General features: G+C 40.9%; 1 protein-coding gene across 2 annotated transcripts in view; it reads left to right on the top strand.

Moving 5' to 3' along the window:
- LOC114648138 (plakophilin-1) overlaps positions 1–20,924 on the top strand; it is an 87,121-nt gene that overhangs the window by 42,605 nt on the left and 23,592 nt on the right. For both annotated transcript variants that reach the window (XM_051925468.1, XM_051925466.1), the window contains exons 3-6: positions 14,345–14,730; positions 17,216–17,360; positions 17,967–18,174; positions 19,121–19,295. In XM_051925468.1, coding sequence (XP_051781428.1) covers positions 14,345–14,730; positions 17,216–17,360; positions 17,967–18,174; positions 19,121–19,295 — 914 coding nt within the window. The remainder of the gene's footprint in view (positions 1–14,344; positions 14,731–17,215; positions 17,361–17,966; positions 18,175–19,120; positions 19,296–20,924) is intronic.

Below are 20,924 nucleotides of genomic sequence, written 5' to 3'. Positions count from 1 at the left end.
TGTATTTACATATGAGTGATAGTTGAAGATATGAGTGCTAAAGAAGAGATGCTTGCCATTTTTTCACTGAAAGGGTATACACACGGTGAAGATATTTTCTAAGCTTTAACTCACTGACAAGATCTACTTACCTATTTGTAAATTTATCTCCATTACCAATGGCAGGTCACAATAATGATTTTGTTGGTTTTGTTGCTTTGTGTAAATGATTTTGAACATGAAATATGTGATTTATGTTGCAAATGTATGTTGCAAATTCCACTTGGGCAAGAACTCTACAGAGGTGGCTATTCCTTGCACACATGGAAGAGAATGATGCAGAACACACATATTTGTAACTACATACTGATGTGTGATGCGTGAGCGGAGGTAAATTTCTGGAAAGAATTTAAGTGCTATAGATTTTCTCCTGTGGCCTAAACATGCTGAATGTGAACAGGCAGATAATGAAAAGTGACTTATGGATTTAGCACTTCTGACTGACCTAACCAGCATTCTGAATGAGCTGAATTTATGGTTGCAAGGATAAAACAAAAATGTAATTGGTATGATCAGCTTTGTAAATGCTTTTAACCAGTAGTCATTACAACTAATTTTAGCAAAGCTGCAATGTCTCAGCCAACAATTCTTGGTCAGAACTTGAGCGTCGGGGCATAGCAGCAACTCAGCTCAACAGAGTCAATTACATTGAGCAAGTTCAGAGCATCTCATTAGAGTCTGACAGATGTTACAATAACTTTGGACCACTTAAGTTAGTTGCCAAACTAAACGACAATGCTTCCAATTTTTTTTTATCATAGGACCTTATTTAGGCATTAGATTAACCCCTAATAAAAACTGAACTGAAGATATATAATTATCATTTCATGTTTGAACATATGGTGGTCATAGAATTGAAAAACATTTCCTATTTATTACATGTAATATAAATTTGTAATATTTCTAAAAGTGATTTTCAACCTCATCTTCTTGCTGTGGATTGTATTTGTTTTCATTGTGCTTAGTAAAACACTTGTGATGTTGAGGTCTGATAGAGATGGTATAAAAAGCCAATTTTGTTTAAACTTGAAAACAGTATCTGTACAAATTTGTAGGAATGATTTCTGATATTAAAACCAAGTGTGTGTACACAAAATAATGTTTCACTGTAAATACCTCAACAATGAAGATGGGAAATGCTCATAATTTCTGTCTTAGATAAAATTGCTGGTGGTACTTCCAGTTACACTGGCATCACAGTAGTGCAAGCTGATATATATATATACATTTTTAGAGCAGTTATTATAGAGGATTATGCAGGACTACTTAAAATGAATAAAGTGTACTGTACTGTTAATGTTTTCATGGACCACTGGCAAGCCCACACAGGACAGCGGGCTAAGGCACAGTATTGGCTCCCGTAGTGGCACAGGGCTATCATTACAATAGTCCTTGGGCACCCACTACACTATAGTAACAGTTCTGTAAAACATATAATGTTTGCCAATGATTACAATCAAACCACACCCTAAATAGGAACAAAGAAACTGATAGACATTTTGACATAAAAATTTTGAGTTATTGCTTTGAATACAGATTGGCCACTCCTAATCACTTCACTTTTTCACAGCTTCTTCCATGTTACTCTGATGATGTTTTCTCTTCCCGTGGTCACTGGCAGCCACATACTCAGGCTGATGAATTTAAAAAGCTGGGAATCTCCAAAGAGGTACTGCTTTCTAAGTAATTTACTAATAATCACAAGTAACACTCACATTGGCACAAAGGATGGGGCAGGGTCAGACGTAGGCAATGTTGGATGACCATGTGTTACCATATAAGGAGGGTATGATGTTAGATGTGCATTTGTTTATTCAATTGACTAAAGATATTTTTTATTTATTTATTTTGGAAGTAATGGCACTTATGTCTTTGAGAGAATATCCTGGACTATATGGGTCCTCTTGTGGTAGACCACCTGGACCCTGTGCAGTTTGTCTATTGTATACAGATTGGAGTGGAGGATGCAATTATTTATCTGCTCCACAAGGCTTTTTCTCACCTAGACAAAGATGGCAGACCTGTGTTGATTATGTTCTTTGAATTCTCCAGTGCCTTCAATACCATCTAGCCATCCCTTTTAAACTCATATATATGCAGGGGGATGTGTCTATGGTGTTCTGGATATTGCATCTGTTCCAGTAGACCACAGTTTATGTGACTAGAAGACTCTGTCATTAATTTGGATGTGAGCAACACATGAGCACAACAAGGAACAGTTCTGTCCCTTTTTCTCTTCACTCTGTATACCTCAGACTATAAATATAACACCAGGCCATGTCACTTGCAGAAATTCTCAGATGATTCTGTAGTTAAAGGGTGTACTAATAAGCAACAGGGTATAGGAGTCAGGTGGAGAACTTTGTTTCTTGGGACAGAAAGAATTGTCTCCAACTTAACATCAGCAAAACCAAAAAACTGGTTATTAACTTTTGCTGCACCAAATAGGTTCTATGTTCAGTCAGGGAGGGCACGTTTGATGCATTGTTACAAGAGCTTGGGGTTCCACATCAATGACAGACTGGTCTCATAACAAAACTAACTATACAAGAAAGAGTAGAGCAGGCTCTTTTTTGTTAGGAGACTGTGTTCCTTCAATGTGGATAATGAAATCCTTCACATCTTCTATAACTCTGTGAGGGCCAGTGCAATTTTCTACATTGTGCTGTATTGGCCTGGTAACATCACTTCAAAACTGAATGTCATTATGAACAATGCTGAACATCCTCTCCCTCACACACAAACAATGAGGGCTTTTTAATTTCCTCAGAAACAAAGCAAGTAAAATACTGTGTATCTGCTGTTGCATCTAGCCAACCCATTTCCTCTTCCCCATAGATAGACAGATAAAGAGAAACACAGAGAGAACTTTATGAACCTTTTCCTAAAGCTTCAGAGCAGTTGCTGTCAACTTTCACCACCATTGACCATTTTTCAGTTTCTGATATCATTGCAAAATCAAACTCCTCTTCCTCAAAACTTGACCTGCCCTGACCTGTCTAATTAAACCCTGTATATCAGTTATTTCCTACCTCCCACCTTATCAATAAACTGTTAGTTTCTGTCTGTGTTCCACTTTACCTTAAAATTGCTGATCCTTCAGAAACCTGGCCTTGAATTACCCATTCTTGACAACCATCAGCCTATTTTAAACCTCCCTTTTCTAGGAAAAGTGTTGGAGAGGGTAGTGGCTACACAATATCACACATTTATTTTCAAACATAAACATTTTGGAACTTTTCAGTCTGGTTTCTGCATCACACATTGTATAGAGATTGCCCTTCTGATTTCCTCCTGTCTAGATGCACTCAACATTCTTATTCTAACTGACCTTAGTTTTGCTTTTAATACTGTAGATAATGATACTCTTCTCTCTTGGCTCACTTCAGTTACCTAACTGAAAGTATTTTATCTCACAAGAAAGCCACAAATTGTTCCTTGCCCATGTTACTCAAGGTGTACCCCAGGGTTCAGGTCTTGGTCTTGGTCTTCTTTTTAATATATGATGTTCTCTTCATTGGCCAGATCACCTGCTGCTATGGTCTCAGTTTCAGTATTATGCTGATGACAGATTTATTTCAGGATTAAGTCTACTACTGATTTCCTACACTACTCACTGACAAAAATGATCTTTTATCTAAACATGTAGTAAAATGCTAATTTTCTCAGATTAAATACTGAGGAAACTGAAGCTTTGTTAAGTGCTTCAAAATAAGACTTCCAAGATATCAAACTTTTGTATTAATATTAGTGCAGTGATTGTAAATCCTTTACATACTATTCATTATCTTGGTATATTACTACTGTATTACTGGACACATATAAGCTCACTTACTAAAAACTACATTTTTCCATCTCCACAGCATTGCTCACCTTCACCCTTTAAAGACAAGAAATATACCATAATACAGGTTCATGCTTACATTGCTTCCTGACTTGATAATTGCAATTCCCTGCTCACTAGTATTCTAGCTAAAACACTCAATGGACTAATTTATTCAGAAATCAGCTGTAAATGTTCGTACTTACACTAAGACTATAGAGCACATCACTCATATGCTTTTATCAGTTTACAATAGTTACCAATTTCTTTGCATATAAATACAAAATTTTACTTACCACCTTTAGTGTTTTACTTTGTTTTGCACCCACTTATCTAATTACAGCTTTCTTACAACCTCCATGTGTACTTGGGTCCTCTAGGCTGCTAATGGTCGTGCAGACCAAACTGTTCTTGAGGTGCCCCAGTGCTATGGCCCCTAAATTGTGGAATGCATTACTGCAATTCTTTAGAGCCTGCTTTTCACTGTCTTCTTTTAAACCAAATTCAACACTTTTCTGTCAGCATTTTTCTTGTATTAACTCTTCGTTTCTATAGATGTTTTTTTTCCTCTGTACATACTGTTTTTGTGATATCCTGTTATCTTTTTTTCCCTGTTTTTATTTTGGTTCTGTGTCTTAATGTCCTCTTATTAATGCTCTTTGTAATCACCTGGGGCCTCATGTATAACACCATGCGTAGAATTCACACTATAATATGGCGTATGGACAAAAGCGGAAATGTACGTACGCACAAAAAAATCCAGATGCATAAATCTGTGTGAACGCCAATTTCCACGTTCTTCTACTACATAAATCCCAGTCAGCGTGAAAAGTAACACATGTGCACGCGCCTGCTGTCCCGCATCAACTCCTCCCAGAATTATGCTTCTTTGAATATGCAAATCAATATAAATAGCCCTTAAGCTCAGACTTCTGTGAAAAGACAATGGCAAAAGCATGGGGGAAAATAGAAGAATTTCAGCGAATACCAAGTGGAGGCAAGGAAAAACTTACTATTTGTTGGTTTAAACAGTGATATAATCAACAAAAGGAAGTTGATCGAGTGGCATAGAGTGTCAGAGAAACTTGAAAGTTCAAGTTCACAAAGTCGCATAGTCCCTGAAATAAAAAAGAAGCGGTCAGATATCAAATACGCCGTGAAAAGATGAGTCGTATCCCACCATCAACTTTAATCTCGAAATTTCCACTTTAATCACGTAGTTTATTTTGTCATTAAAGCACCCCAATCTGAGCCTGCATTGACTCTGCGAAGATCACAGCATCGTCAGCAAAGTCAAGATCCATGAATCTTTCTTCACCAACAACTGCCCCACAGCCGCTGGACCCCACGACCTTGCCCAACACCCAGTCCATACAAGCATTGAACAGAGTAGGAGCAAGAACACATCCCTGATGAACCCCAGAATCAACTAGGAAAAACACAGAGGTTCTGCCTCCACTCAGTGTTGCAGGTTTTGTCATTAAAATATATAAGGCAATAAATCATTAAATAATTGTCAAAATATAAACATTTTGTGGCACATCTGATTATTCCTGGGCACATATATTATTATTACCTGTATTTACTTTGTCATATTTTAGAATATATTTAAAATCGTTTAAAATATTTTTCCATAGGGCACCAATAAGATGAACCTAAACCTTAAAACCCAGCACACAGCTTAACACATTCATTTGTCCATCTTCTTAACCCACTTACCCAGGGCAGGGAAGCTGGAGCTTATTACAGCAATCATCAGGCACAAAGCAAAAACAATACATGAACGGGGTGCAAGTCCACCACAGGCTGAACAAACACACACACACATAAGCTAATGCCAATTTAGCAATCCGAGTTCACCTACCCTGTACATCTTTGGACTTTGGGGGAAAACTGGAGCACCTGGGGAAACCCGTGTAAACATGACGAGAATATGCAAATTCCATCCACGAGAACCCCAATCTCCTTATTATATAGCAGCAATGCTACCACTGTGTCACCCCAGTTAACACATACCAAATTCAATGACTTTTAACGCAAGTGTTAAAATGCATGGATTGATAGCTGTTAACTTTCTTGTTGTAAACTAAATGTTTTGATTTTTTTTATGCCCCCTGCTCGCTTCGCTGGCCAACCCCTGTGTTTGGTTAATTGGATATACAATTTAAATTTTTTTTTTTCTTTGGAATTGTTTCAATTTCATTATTTGCACTTTTACTTTAAAGCTTCATTAAAAACAATATTTTTTGGAGACACATTGTGACAACGCAACTTATAACTGCCTGTGAGTAAATATTGTTTCTGTTTCTCTAATAAATAATCTGAATCTTTTTCTAATGTTTGTCCCTGTGATTTATTGATTGTCATAGCAAAAGCTATTCTCACGGTAAACTGTAAACATTTTAATACGAATGGCATATCATGATCTCCTTTGGTGTGTAATGTTATTCGCAGAATATATACATTACCTTTCTTTTTGCCTGTTAATATTTGCATCGCTTCTCTGTGCTCATCAATATACACCTGACCGAATTCTGTATTCTTTGAAATTTAACTTGTAGTTCCTTTAACTGTTCCGGGACCACAGATTCTCATAGCGTATGGTCCATTATTGTGTAAATCCACGTTTTATGCATTGAATGATGCGAATGCGAAAAGACTTTGTTGTGTACTCTTTGCCTTTTATTTCTGATCTCGATTTGTCCTGCTATTTTTTCAATTACACCTGGTTCTGATGATTAATCACCTTTTGTTTGCGGTAATTCGATATTTTCTATCTTTTCTTTGATACTGTAGCGACTGACATGATAAAGTGTCACAAAAGTTTTACTTGAACAATCGCCGACTTCCTAACCCCAAACACAACTTTATAGCACCCTCTCCAACGGCCCCCCGCCCCCCTTACCGCATCAATCAATACCCCGCTATCAGTCTTACGTGCTGTACTCCGCCCTTCCTCAATCGGACCTAACAGTCACTTAAAACCAAAAAGCCCTCAACCTGGCTGTGACGCTACAATACTTTCGAATTTTCCTGCTTTGATATTTTGTACCTTTCTCTGCATGTGTATCACGCCATCATTTGTTTGAGCCTTTTGAATTCCACTGCTTTCATAATCTCTTATCTGCCTTTTTTCCTCTCCAACGCATTTGGGTCTCAATTCTAAGTATTGTCCTTATACGCTTTATATGTGCTGAGAGCACATGATCTGTGTGTACTACGTGTTTTTTGATGGGTGTGCTGTTATATGATATCTTTTGTAAGTAGGGCTCTTGCAAGAATCTCATGTTCCATGTCCCCGCGAGACGTCCCTTGGACAATCTCTTGGCACCAAGTCTCATGTTTACGGTCCCCGCAAGCCGCACCGTGGCAAGTCTGTTTTGTCTCGCGGGTCTTTTAAATGTTTTCTGAGAAGATCACGTATCGTAGCCTTGCTTTTGCTTTCCAGGATTTTTTTTATAATAGAGAGATATTAAATATTTATATTAATACATGAAATTACTTAAATGCTTTTGCTCTAGTTATATTATTGTGGCAACTCCATATGAGGCATGGCGAGACAGGAGAATGAAATAAGTCTTTTATTGATAATATGCATCCTTCCTTAATGTTGTGTATTATCTCCTTTCCTAATTTCGCACTCGTTAGATTTAAGCAGCCCCAATAACTGATAATCATTGATAACATCTACAAGGGCTCAACAAGCACAGAAGAGGGCGTAATATCGGCATATTAAATACCTGTGACCTTAAGCATGAAAACTGTTTTTGGTACTGTATATATTGTAATATTGGACAGCCTTGAAAAGCTAAGTTTTATTTAATTTTCCTAAAATGTAAGAATAGGTAACAGCAGTTGATCAAAAAATAATAGTTGATCCATAAGGAAATGTGTCTGCTATTAAAAAAGCTATGTAGGCTGCAGGACAATCTTTAGCAGACTGATGGCCGAGTACATTACATTTATGAGACTGAGCATTGCATAAGTCAATTTTAATTGCATTATTCACGTTAAAAATGTGAACAAATTAATTTGCGAACTTGATACTTGAAACACTTAAAACAAGTAAGTATTCAGCAGCAATATGAAGCACATTTGGCTGCAATTGAAAATTACTGCATATTCAAGAATATGTTTTCAAAGTAATAGAATATCTGTAAAATACATTAATATGCAAACATACATTTGGCAAACAAATGGAAAGCTGCAGCTTCTGCCACGGGAGCGATTGCCCTCATCAGAATGTCAGATTGAACAACACGACTGGTCATAGCTGTCACTGTCGTTTAAAAGGACTAACCTGTGCATCAATACTACGGAATGATTTTATTTTACAAACTTTATTGATGATATGCATCCTTCCTTAATGTTGTGTATTATCTCCTTTCCTAGGGATGCTTTCTTACCCTTAACCCAGAGTTTCAATGTTCTAAATACTGTAACAAACATCTGATACTCACGGCCTCACTACCTGTTCCTTTCTTCTGCACTCTTTGCCAGGGCCTGTCTGCAGCTGACCCTTTCTTTTGCTGCTAATTTTGTACTACTCCTAACAGGCTTCTGCTCAGCAGCTCCTTCCACCTCTTCTGCTGCAGTGGTGGCAGAGTTGTAATGTGAAAACGCACCCAGACATGACTTGTGCACTTGTGTTTTCATTGTTTTCTGGCAATTTCGTTAGGCAATTGCTTTTTATCTACCTTAATAACGATGCTGACGGAAAGCAAAACTGAAAAATTGTTGGAAGCTATGCACAGAACCATCCATCCTCTTCCGCTTATCTGAGGTCGGGTCGCGGGGGCAGCAGCTTGAGCAGAGATGCCCAGACTTCCCTCTCCCCAGCCTCTTCTTCTAGCTCTTCCGGGAGAATCCCGAGGCGTTCCCAGGCCAGCCGGGAGACATAGTCCCTCCAGCGTGTCCTGGGTCTTCCCCGGGGCCTCCTCCCAGTTGGACGTGCCTGGAACACCTCACCAGGGAGGCGTCCAGGAGGCATCCTGATCAGATGCCCGAGCCACCTCATCTGACTCCTCTCGATGCGGAGGAGCAGCGGCTCTACTCTGAGCCCCTCCCGGATGACTGAGCTTCTCACCCTATCTTTAAGGGAGAGCCCAGACACCCTGCGGAGGAAACTCATTTCGGCCGCTTGTATTCGCGATCTCGTTCTTTCGGTCACTGCCCATAGCTCATGACCATAGGTGAGGGTAGGAACATAGATCGACCGGTAAATTGAGAGCTTTGCCTTATGGCTCAGCTCCTTTTTCACCAAGACAGACCGATGCAGAGCCCGCATCACTGCGGACGCCGCACCGATCCACCTGTCGATCTCACGGTCCATTCTTCCCTCACTCGTGAACAAGACCCCAAGATACTTGAACTCCTCCACTTGAGGCAGGATCTCGCTCCCAACCCTGAGAGGGCACTCCACCCTTTTCCAGCTGAGGACCATGGTCTCGGATTTGGAGGTGCTGATTCCCATCCCAGCCGCTTCACACTCAGCTGCGAACCGATCCAGAGAGAGCTGAAGATCACGGCCTGATGAAGCAAACAGGACAACATCATCTGCAAAAAGCAGTGACCCAATCCTGAGTCCACCAAACCGGACCCCCTCAACACCCTGGCTGCGCCTAGAAATTCTGTCCATAAAAGTTATGAACAGAATCGGTGACAATGGGCAGCCCTGGCGGAGTCCAACTCTCACTGGAAACGGGTTCGACTTACTGCCGGCAATGCGGACCAAGCTCTGACACCGGTTGTACAGGGACCGAACCGCCCTTATCAGGGGGTCCGGTACTCCATACTCCCGGAGCACCCCCCACAGGATTCCCCGAGGGACACGGTCAAACGCCTTTTCCAAGTCCACAAAACACATGTAGACTGGTTGGGCGAACTCCCATGCACCCTCCAGGACCCTGCTAAGGGTGTAGAGCTGGTCCACGAAAACCACACTGTTCCTCCTGAATCCGAGGTTCGACTATCCGACGGACCCTCCTCTCCAGAACCCCCAAATAGACTTTTCCAGGGAGGCTGAGGAATGTGATCCCTCTGTAGTTGGAACACACCCTCCGGTCCCCCTCTTAAAGAGGGGGACCACCACCCCGGTCTGCCAATCCAGAGGCACTGTCCCTGATGTCCATGCGATGTTGTAGAGACGTGTCAACCAAGACAGCCCTACAACATCCAGAGCCTTTAGGAACTCCGGGCGTATCTCATCCACCCCCGGGGCCCTGCCACCAAGGAGTTTTTTGACCACCTCGGTGACCTCAGTTCCAGAGATGGGGGAGCCCACCTCCGAGTCCCCAGGCTCTGCTTCCTCATTGGAAGGCATGTTATTGGGATTGAGGAGGTCTTCGAAGTACTCCCCCCACCGACCCACAACGTCCCGAGTCGAGGTCAGCAGCGCACCATCCCCACCATATACAGTGTTGATACTGCACTGCTTCCCCCTCCTGAGACGCTGGACGGTGGACCAGAATCTCCTCGAAGCCGTCCGAAAGTTGTTCTCCATGGCCTCCCCAAACTCCTCCCATGCCCGAGTTTTTGCTTCAGCAACCACCGAAGCTGCATTCCGCTTGGCCTGCCGGTACCTATTAGCTGCTTCCAGAGTCCCAGGACAAAAGGGACCGGTAGGACTCCTTCTTCAGCTTGACGGCATCCCTCACCGCCGGTGTCCACCAACGGGTTCGGGGATTGCCGCCACGACAGGCACCGACCACCTTACGGCCACAGCTCCGGTCAGCCGCCTCAACAATAGAGGCACGGAACATGGCCCATTCGTACTCAATGTCCCCCACCTCCCTCGGGACATGGTCAAAGTTCTGCCGGAGGTGGGAGTTGAAGCTACTTCTGACAGTGGGCTCTGCCAGACGTTCCCAGCAGACCCTCACAACACGTTTGGGCCTACCAGGCCTGACCGGCAGCCTCCCCCACCATCGAAGCCAACTCACCACCAGGTGGTGATCAGTTGATAGCTCCGCCCCTCTCTTCACCCGAGTGTCCAAGACATGTGGCCGCAAGTCCGACGACACGACCACAAAGTCGATCATCGAACTGAGGCCTAGGGTGTCCTGGTGCCAAGTGCACATATGAACACCCCTATGCTTGAACATGGTGTTCGTTATGGACAATCCGTGACAAGCACAGAAGTCCAATAACAAAACACCACTCGGGTTCAGATCGGGGGGGCCATTCCTCCCAATCACGCCCTTCCAGGTCTCACTGTCATTGCCCACGTGAGCATTGAAGTCTCCCAGCAGTACGAGGGAGTCCCCAGATGGTATGCCCTCTAGCACACCCTCCAGGGACTCCAAAAAGGGTGGGTACTCCGAACTGCTGTTCGGTGCATATGCACAAACAACAGTTAGGACCCGTCCCCCCACCCGAAGGTGGAGGGAGGCTACCCTCTCGTCTACTGGGGTAAACCCCAATGTACAGGCTCCAAGTCGGGGGGCAATAAGTATACCCGCACCCGCTCGGCGCCTCTCACCGGGGGCAACTCCAGAGTGGTAGAGAGTCCAGCCCCTCTCAAGGAGATTGGTTCCAGAGTCCAAGCTGTGCGTCGAGGTGAGCCCGACTATATCTAGCCGGAACCTCTCAACCTCACGCACAAGCTCAGGCTCCTTCCCCTTCAGAGAGGTGACATTCCACGTCCCAAGAGCCAGCTTCTGTAGCCGAGGATCCTTCGGCCACCCCCTCCTCGAACCGCCACCTTACCGTGGTGGAGGGGTTTGCGTGTCCCAATGATCCTAGGAGCTCTGTTGTCTGGGGCTTTATGCCCCTGGTAGGGCCACCCAAGGCAAACTGGTCCTAGGTGAGGGATGAGACAAAGAGCGGATATACAAACCTCCTATGACGAATAAAAAATTTGGACAGCGTTTTCCCTCGCCCGGACGCGTGTCACCGGGGCCCCCCTCTGGAGCCAGGCCTGGAGGTGGGGCTCGATGGCGAGTGCCTGGTGGCCGGGCTTGCACCCATGGAGCTCGGCCGGGCACAGCCTGAAGAGGCAACGTGGGTCCCCCTTCCCATGGGCTTACCACCTATGGGAGGGGCCAAGGAGGTTGGGTGCAGTGTGAGTTGGGTGGTGGCCGAAGGTATGCACAGAACTTTTTTCATTAATGGGGTTTTAAAGGGAATATTTTCGTGTATGCCATTTTTCAGATGAAAATTTTTTAAAATGTGAGGCTGTCTTCAAGGGCATAAGCCTGTCATGTTTAGAGATGAGCTACCTCCTTCCATGCTGGGACAAACTTTGAATGTGATGCAATTTTCAGTGTCTAAAACTAACCAAAGGGAACTGTCCAATATCAAGGACATTTATACCTAAATTACCTAAAATTTAAAACGCAGAGGTAAGCCATTTTTCCTATTGGTGAATCTCAGCTCTTGCAGCAGCATGAGTAGTGCGACGCAAACAGCACACTTTGATGAAGCGGTCGAAAAAAAGGCGCGGGATTTGATGAAAGGGGCGTGTCACTGGCAGTGAAGACCTGTCAGGGTGTAAACGTAATCAATGAATTGCGCTTACAAAGTCGACACATAACTGAGGACGCATCTCTTGAATAAGCTTCGTTTTCCTATTGCGACGAAGTCGGTTCCACGAACGCCATGTGTTTCATGTTATGTTCATTGTGCTCACACTCGTAAGATATAAGCATCCCCGATAATTGTTGATAACATCTACAAGGGCTCAAAAAGCACAGAACAGGGCGTAATATCGGCATATTGAATACTTGTATCCTTCAGCGTTAAACTGATTTGCTATATAGTGTAATATTGGACACCTTTGAAAAGCTAAGTTTTTTTAATTGTCATAAAATAGAAGAATCGATAACGACAGTTGATCAAGAAATAATAGTTGATTTATAAGGAAATTTGTCTGCTATTAAAAAAGCTATGTGGGGTGTGGGATAATCTTTAGCAGACTGATGCCCGAGTACATTACATTAATGAAATTGAGCATTGCATAATTAAATTAAACGCATTAAAAATGTGAACATATTAATTTATGAACGTGATACTTGAAACGCTTAAAACAAGTATTCAGCAATAATATGAAGCGTATTTGGCTGCAATCGAAAATTTTATTCAGGAACATATTTCCAAATTACTAGAATATACAATATATTAATATGCAAAGAGGCTCCGGCAGACCCCCGTGACCCTGTGTTCGGATTCAGCGGGTTGGAAAATGGATGGATTAATATGCAAAGATAAATTTGGCAAGCAAATGGTAGGCTGCAGCTTTTGCCACGGGTGCGATTGCCCTCATCAGAATGTCAGATTGGACAACACCACTGGTCATAGCCGTCATTGTCGTTTAAAAGGACTGACCTGTACATTGATACTACGGAATGATCTGTATTTTACACATTATGTCTCTTCTTAGCTTGGCGGTGACGTTACTCGCACACGAGTGCAGTCTGTTGTGCCTGTGTCATTTGGGAAGCTTAGATAGATAGATAGATAGATAGATAGATAGATAGATAGATAGATAGATAGATAGATAGATAGATAGATAGATAGATAGATAGATAGATAGATACTTTATTAATCCCAGGGGGAAATTCACAATCCCAGGGAGAAATTCACAAATAACTTTTTATGTGGTGTCACGTATACTGCTTTGGACATGTGCGTTTTACAGAGATTCACCACTTACTTAAAAGAAAAAAAGAAAAGGCAAATTGACGCAAACAGGTTGCACAGTGGTCAGGTATTTGTTACAGCGAGTGCACTTCGCAATGCATGCCTTAAACTAATTGCATGTAAAGTTGTTTTTTGCAACTATTTAATCGTTAGGGAATGCACAGGTGTCTGTGCAGTCGTGTAACTGTTGGTTACAGACACTTCCAGCTCCTCATTCATCAGATTTTCAAGAAATAGACAAGCCATGGATGATAATACTGGGTTTTTGAAAGCAAAGTGACTTTTTATGCAATGAATGTAATCACAGACATCCGTATGAAATTCAGTACCAGATCAGACTTGTCCCAGACACCTTACCACTTAGCTCTTGTCTAGTACTGCTCACAGTGGAATGGTGATCCAGTCCTGACTAGGTCTTCTGTTCAGGTTCTATGTGGTATTGAATATGGAGAAGATTCATAGGCAGAGCTTTCTGTTTTGAGCCATTAAAGTGTGTACACCTGATACATTCCATATGTTAAGTGGTTATTTATATATTTTTCCTGTGGCCATTTAAAGTAGCAGCAGTGTTAACAGAGGTTTGTGGGGACCCTAGCAATTGTTAAAAATGAATAGGGTAATATTTTGAGAAATGTTAACTGTTAGGCCACCAAATAAGCTTAGTAGACTCAATAGTTTGTTCTCTTTAAAAACGTTTTTATTTTCATTTTTTGTGGGTACACTGTAATATTTCATAATTTTTCTGGGTGCACTGTAATATTTCATACTTTTTCTGTCATATGTGTTAGAATTGTATGTCCTCAATTTTGTGCATGGCTTCTTCAAGCTTTTATGTTTTCACAGCAAACGTTTAGGTCTGGCACAAGACGGATTAACAGTACTTCTTCACAGAGAAGGATCTACAGCTCCAATAGCCAAAAAGATATACTTTCACAGCCAATCAGTCAGGTTAACAGCTATCGTGACCCTGTCCAAATGCCTGCCAGCCGCAGTGAGCCTGACTTGCCACAACTGAATTACAGTCGCACTCTGCGTGGAGCTCCAAGCCAGCGCATTAACGCCAACCGGCGCAGCCTGTATAGTGATACCATCCGGGATGATATGATAGTAAGCTCCCAGAGGATGCCCGTACAAAATTCCAGAGCTGTATCTTCAAGTTCCAACATAGAGGATATTGCACAAAACAGATTTATGAATACTGTCAACAGATGTATCATCGAGCAAGCAGTGTAAGTATAATGAGATAACAGAACTGTTAATGTATATTGTTCCCTTTGAGCTATGATGGTTTCATTTTAAGTTCCACTGTCAATGGAAGTCAGGATAAAGAATGCAACTTTCTTCCAAGGTTTAAGGTTTAATGCTTTAGAGACTGTGACCTTGTGAGATGTTTTAATGGGCTATGTAATCTTTAAATAAAATTATCAATGATAGTAAATGCAAACAGTCTTGTCACTTTCTTTACCTTACTATACACATGCAGCAACAACATAGTGTAATGCCTGTAGGTACCGCAAGCCAATGAGTCCCTCAAATGGCCTTGATTTCCACCGATTCATTGTCTGCTTAGTGAATATCTCTTTTTCCACCCAAAGGAGTGAAGTGAGGTCCACAAATAAATTTCATAGGGATCTCCAAAATACTTGCCTTTATGCTGAATCTGCAGAAATCCCAAGGTATCCAGGAAATACGTATAAAGTATGTCCCCAGATTCTTGGAGATAGTCTACCAGTACATTGCTCTAAACTGAATCTTCATATTTTGGTGATCATACTACCATGTGGTAGTGAGTTTTTTTTTTACACAAGCAGATTTTGTTAAGCCAGTAGTGCCTTTGCAAGCTTTGCCAGATTTTTAATTTTATTATTGTACTAGCTATGTTGCCTGTCTTCACCCAGGAAATGGCATAAGAAACTGGCTACAGTTATAGTACTGTTGGTTAATCTGGTGTATAAAAAGTACAATGTAACTAATGAAGTACTTTTCTGCATATACTTTTGTATTTTTTTTAAGCCAAGTGCTAATATTATTGGCAGGTAGTTTGGTGTAGTGGTTAAGGCATTGTACGTAGGACTTCAGCTCCTATTACTGACACTGTGTGACCTTGAGCAAGTTACTTCACCTGCCTGTGCACCTATTGGGAAAACAAAAGAAATGTAACAAAATATATCTCAATTGTTGTACGTCACCTTGAATAAAGGTGTCAGTCAAATGATAAGTAATTATTATATTAATTTTTTAGGTCACTGGAGCTGCTTATTTACAGTTGCACATGCATTAAACATTCCTGCATTAGATCAGTTCCTGCTTTTCATACTGACATGGCTTTTGTTCGTGATCATTGCAAAACACAGTTTTACAGCAAAATGTATTCATTTGAATTGAAACTGGTATTCGGTAGAATATGTGATAATTAACTGCATATTATTATCATCATTAGATTTTTATGATTTGTTAGCCTTTAAATTTGGCAGATGTGAATGCATATGCAAAACTGTACTTGAACTGGATGTACATAAGTGCTGGTACCCTAAGTGTTATACTGAGCAAGGAGCGTGGAGCAGTAGCTTTGACTGTCGCAACACGGTTTCTGAGGCTTTCCCATTTAAAATTCAAGTGCCACAAGTTAAGACTGGCTCTAGGGTATTGTACCATGTTTGAAGAGCAGGGTATGGGAAGTGTGCCTTTGAAGGTACCAAAGCTGGGTCTCGGGGCTGGAGGTAGACTAATCAGAACACACAGACTGCTGGTAATTGAAAGCAAAAAATTGAGAAGTAATTGCCCACTTTAAGCACCAGTGCAAATGTGGGATACGCCATAGAAAATAAGCATTTGCACATGTACATGATTTTGGAGGTTGGGGGTGAGGGTCCCCTTTCAAAGTCTGTACATCTGAATGTATTAAGAAATAAATAGCTTGCCTGGGGACCCATTAAATTTAAACTGACACCATCAGTCCAGGGTTGTTCTATGATTAGCAAGTGTCAGGGTCTTAGCGACCTCTGTTATTGTTGTGCTCTATCATACATGTATATAAAATCAAAGAGCTGGGGGGTTGGGTCCCTTTGGGCTTTCACACATTTTCATACTTCCTCCTCTACTTCTCTAACACTCTCTTTTTGCTTCTGCCGAAGCAACACCTACTCCCAGCCACAGCACCTGGCACCAGCACTTGAGGTTTAGCACATTTATTAACCATTGAGCTTTGCATTTTCCTTGAGCTTTGCTGAACTTTCTCCTTCCATTTCATACCTGTCTGTAGATGCCAAACGTAACCATGTCTCTTTTTTCCTGACCCTGCTCTATCTTCAGTCTTCCATCCACCCTATTGGGTAATGATGGTATTTGCATGACCCATCAATCACTTCTACTGCATCCTTCATTTGAATAAAGCATGAAATTAGTGAAGTAAAGAGCATGTAATTTAGCATAATATTCATAAACATAGACAGATGAAAAAAGCATGACATGCCATTGATACCCTGTGCATAGCAAAGATATTAAGAAATACAAGGTCTGGAGCACTGAAGAACCACAAAGAATCATGTAGTGTGAGTGTCACCAGCATTTCAGGCTTTGTGAAGCCCAACAGAATGTTAATTATCCTAAATATAAATACAGTATATTTTTCATTGTTCTACTACTTTCACTCCTACATTTCTATAGAATGATATGTTTCTCAGACTATTTCTTGCCATGTTTGTATAATTGTAGGGTTGATAGTGCAGGACCAACAAATGCTAATATAAGCTTTGAAGAGGCAGTGCAATTCCTGGACAACAATAATGAGGACATGCAGCTTTGTGGAGCCAGTTTCATTCAACATGCCTGCTATAAAGATGAAACAGCTAAAGATGAGGTAGGTTCTAAGGGGTAAATTCATTTATTTCTGTGAAGGCATCAGCTGTGTAGCTGAGGGTGGTAGCTCTAGCCTGGTGTGTACAAAGGGTGTTTCTTCAAGAAAATTAACAGGATTTTGTGCCGAAGGATAATTTCTTTCTATTCTTTTTTCTACTTGACTGTGAGGTCAGAGCAATTTCCTTCATATGCACTTGTGTTCCTTTTGAATCCAATATCCTATTTCCAGTCTGAAAATGTGTGCCAATCCACAAACTTATTTAAAATTAAAAAAAAAAAAAAAAGTGTTTCTCCAAATGTTGTGAACTTCATGAAAATTGATGCCAGTCTTAAATGTGGTTGTACACCTCTGGGATATCATAAAATAATTCCTAATGTTAAAGAGCCAAATACTGAAGTATAGTCTGCTATATTGAAGATAAGGTACACAAGAATGTTTAGAAATTGTTGAAACAGGCTTCTTGAGCCATTAAACAAACACTTCTGGGACTTAATATTCTTGAGAAAGAAACAATTGATATAATAAGTAAAAAAATCTAAATGAAGTTTAACTTGATTAAGTGTTTTTATATTTATATGATGAATAAGCATTATGTTTTTTTTTTAGCTTTATAGGTTGGGGGGCATCCAAAAACTCATTTCCCTGATTAAGAGTCGTAATCCCAAGGTTCAGCAGGCAGTTGCTGGAGCTCTACGCAATGCTGCCTTTAAACATGATTTGAATAAGAGGGAAATATTTAACAGCTATGGAATCGATGAAGCACTGAGAGTTCTCAATAATAAAGAGTCCACTGAGACTCAAAAACAACTGACTGGTGAGGACTTAGGGCTGGGGAGCTTCTAAACTACTACTGTTTGTGTTATAAACACCCTTTAATAATGGTCTTTGCTAAAAATGCTCTGTCTTTCCTTCTCTCTCTAAAAAAAATTAAGCTTCGTATGAAAAGTTAAATTATTCATGAAAAAAATCTGAGAAATGATGTTTCATATTTCATCATAAGAAAGGGTAATCTTACTTCTGGTCTATGCTAATTTCAAAATAGCATAAATGTTAGCATGTCTGACTGCAAGTCAGTGGCTTTGTGGTTAGGGTTATGCTTGTATCTTTTTATTTTTCTTCTGTCCTGCATTGTTCTTTATTAGTTCATATGACTGAATTTATCTTCTTAGCTGGGACTTTATTCTCTACATTTCACTGTTATGTATATGTGCTATCATGATAACTGTGTTATCTATTCCTAAAGTAGAAAAATAGTGTGTAGAGTTATATAAATGTGCTTGCCTGAAAAGTGTATAGCTACATAAAAATGGTGCTGAATTACCGTTATTGTATGTACTACTTAATAGAGCTGAAGCTGAGATGTACCACATGTAGATAATGCCTCTGCGGTCTAATGTTTTTATAACAGTCTGTTTTTACTTCTGGTATATGTGATATTTAAGTTATTCTAAAATAATGTATCCATTAGTTAATGTTCTTTTTGGCTTCAAAATATCAGTATGATAACAACATTTTCAACATTATTAATGTCTTAGCTTTATTTTTAAATTATTTTTTGCCATCTTGATAAACGTGTTAATTTCTACCAAAAACTTGAAAATGAATGACTGTTTCCAAACTTTTCAAACTACTGAATGCTAGTGTACACCTGCATATATTTGTTTAATTATGTATGTTAATAAAGTGTTTTTTTCTCAACTATGCACAAGGTGCACACATTTATTAAAATAAGATTTAATTAACTGTTTTACCCTTCACAGGCCTCTTGTGGAACTTGTCCTCGCGTGATGACCTGAAATCTCGCATGATCAATGTTGTTCTGCCTTCTCTTACCGAGAATGTTGTGCTGCCCTTTGTTGGCTGTCCAGAGAAACATATTCCAGCAAACAACAAAATGGACCCTGAGATTTTCTTCAATGCCACTGGATGCCTCAGGTAAGATGGCAGAAATAGCTTTATAATAGACTTGGGAGGCATTATGCACCCATTAGAAGTGGCTGCACTAGTGGACTGGTCAGATGATGAGGTTGTGACTGCCCTGGAAAAGACAGCACAACTGGTTCGCTTACACATGGAATTTACTAATCAATGGTATCACAACAAACGTGACAGTCATGTTTAAATAACACATTGGGAGGGCAATGTGCTGATCAGCTGAGCATCCATTTCCATCAGTGCCATCAGTCCCCAGAGGAAGTAATAGACATATTGCCAGCAGGTATACAGTGTGTTATGCAGATTATACAGGCAGTCTGACTGGAGAAGAGGTCTGTACTTTATCATTGGAAGTATTCTGAGCAGTGCTTCAGCAGACTCAACAGCACCACCAATGTCTTTTTAACGCGACCCAAAATAGTGGACAAAGCAGAACCTGAATCAGTTTTTATGCACTTGAATGACAGCTTTCCCCATCATTGTCCTCACATTGGAACAAATCAGAAGCTTGGACCTAAATTCCTGGAGAAAACAAGGAAGCTGAGGACACCCACAAAATGCAGAAGTATGAACCAGAAACCAACAAAAAGAACAGATTTACCGGTGATCTGAACACTCTTGGCACCTTTGAAGAACAGACTTGGAAAGATAGCACCAAAAATGGCACAAGAAGACAGCAGTGAATCAGCCTAACACAGGATCAGCCAGCCCAAACTGCTTCCTCTGCCTATATCACAACCACACAGATTTCTAAAATGGCATAATATGAATTGGGAAGAGCCTGTACATTCTGTGTGATCTTGTGCACACCAAATTCAAATCACTCATCACCACAATCTTGACAATGAGTGAGGTCAGGCAAATACTGTAGTTCTTCCTGTGAGCAGCCCTTGGTATACTGCTGACTGGTAAACTTGCCTGTACATTACTTGGACAGTGCTACCTAAGAATCAGCATTAGGGGTCAGACTCTGAACCTCTAGTTCTAGCTGGTGCACATATGTGAACCCTACATGCTGGACCTAGATGTCCTGACTGCATATGAAGCAAGCTTCAACCCTGCAGCAGGCCACATTGAAGTGAAACCCAGTTGTGTTGTGCCATTATGGGAGTTGATGACGAAGAGCCACAGGAGATGCATATTTCAGTACTCAAAACACGTAAATCAACTCAATATGCCTAACAATAATTCTGACTGCATATCTAAACAAGTAACTAAAGTAAGATATCATTACTGTCTAATTAGAAATGCAAACATGCCATGCCAGAGTAGAGACGTACCATTTTGACATGTATATCCATAGACCACAATGCTTGTCTTAATCCTATTTGCTGTTGTTATGCCATATAGTGATGTGGTAGTCAAAATGACAGAAAGATATTTTAGCAGACAAAAGTAGCAGACAGAAGCTCATCTCAAACAAGTGGAGCCAAGTAATTGCCATTGTCTACGCATGTGTGTGTGTGCTTGTATGTGTGACAGTATGTCTGTCTGTCTCTGTCTTCTGTGACCCAGCTCATTACAATGCCCATATTAATCGTTAAGCTTCAGTGACCTTGTGCTGCTGAGCTCCTGAAATAATAACAGCAATTTTAGCCATTTCTTTTCTCTCAGTGCCAAGTCTTTTAT

This window comes from Erpetoichthys calabaricus, chromosome 3 (assembly GCF_900747795.2).
Source record: "Erpetoichthys calabaricus chromosome 3, fErpCal1.3, whole genome shotgun sequence".
NCBI classification, from domain to species: Eukaryota; Metazoa; Chordata; class Cladistia; order Polypteriformes; family Polypteridae; genus Erpetoichthys; species Erpetoichthys calabaricus.
Note: the sequence above shows the minus strand (reverse complement) of the source record. Positions and strands in the feature narration are given on the sequence as shown.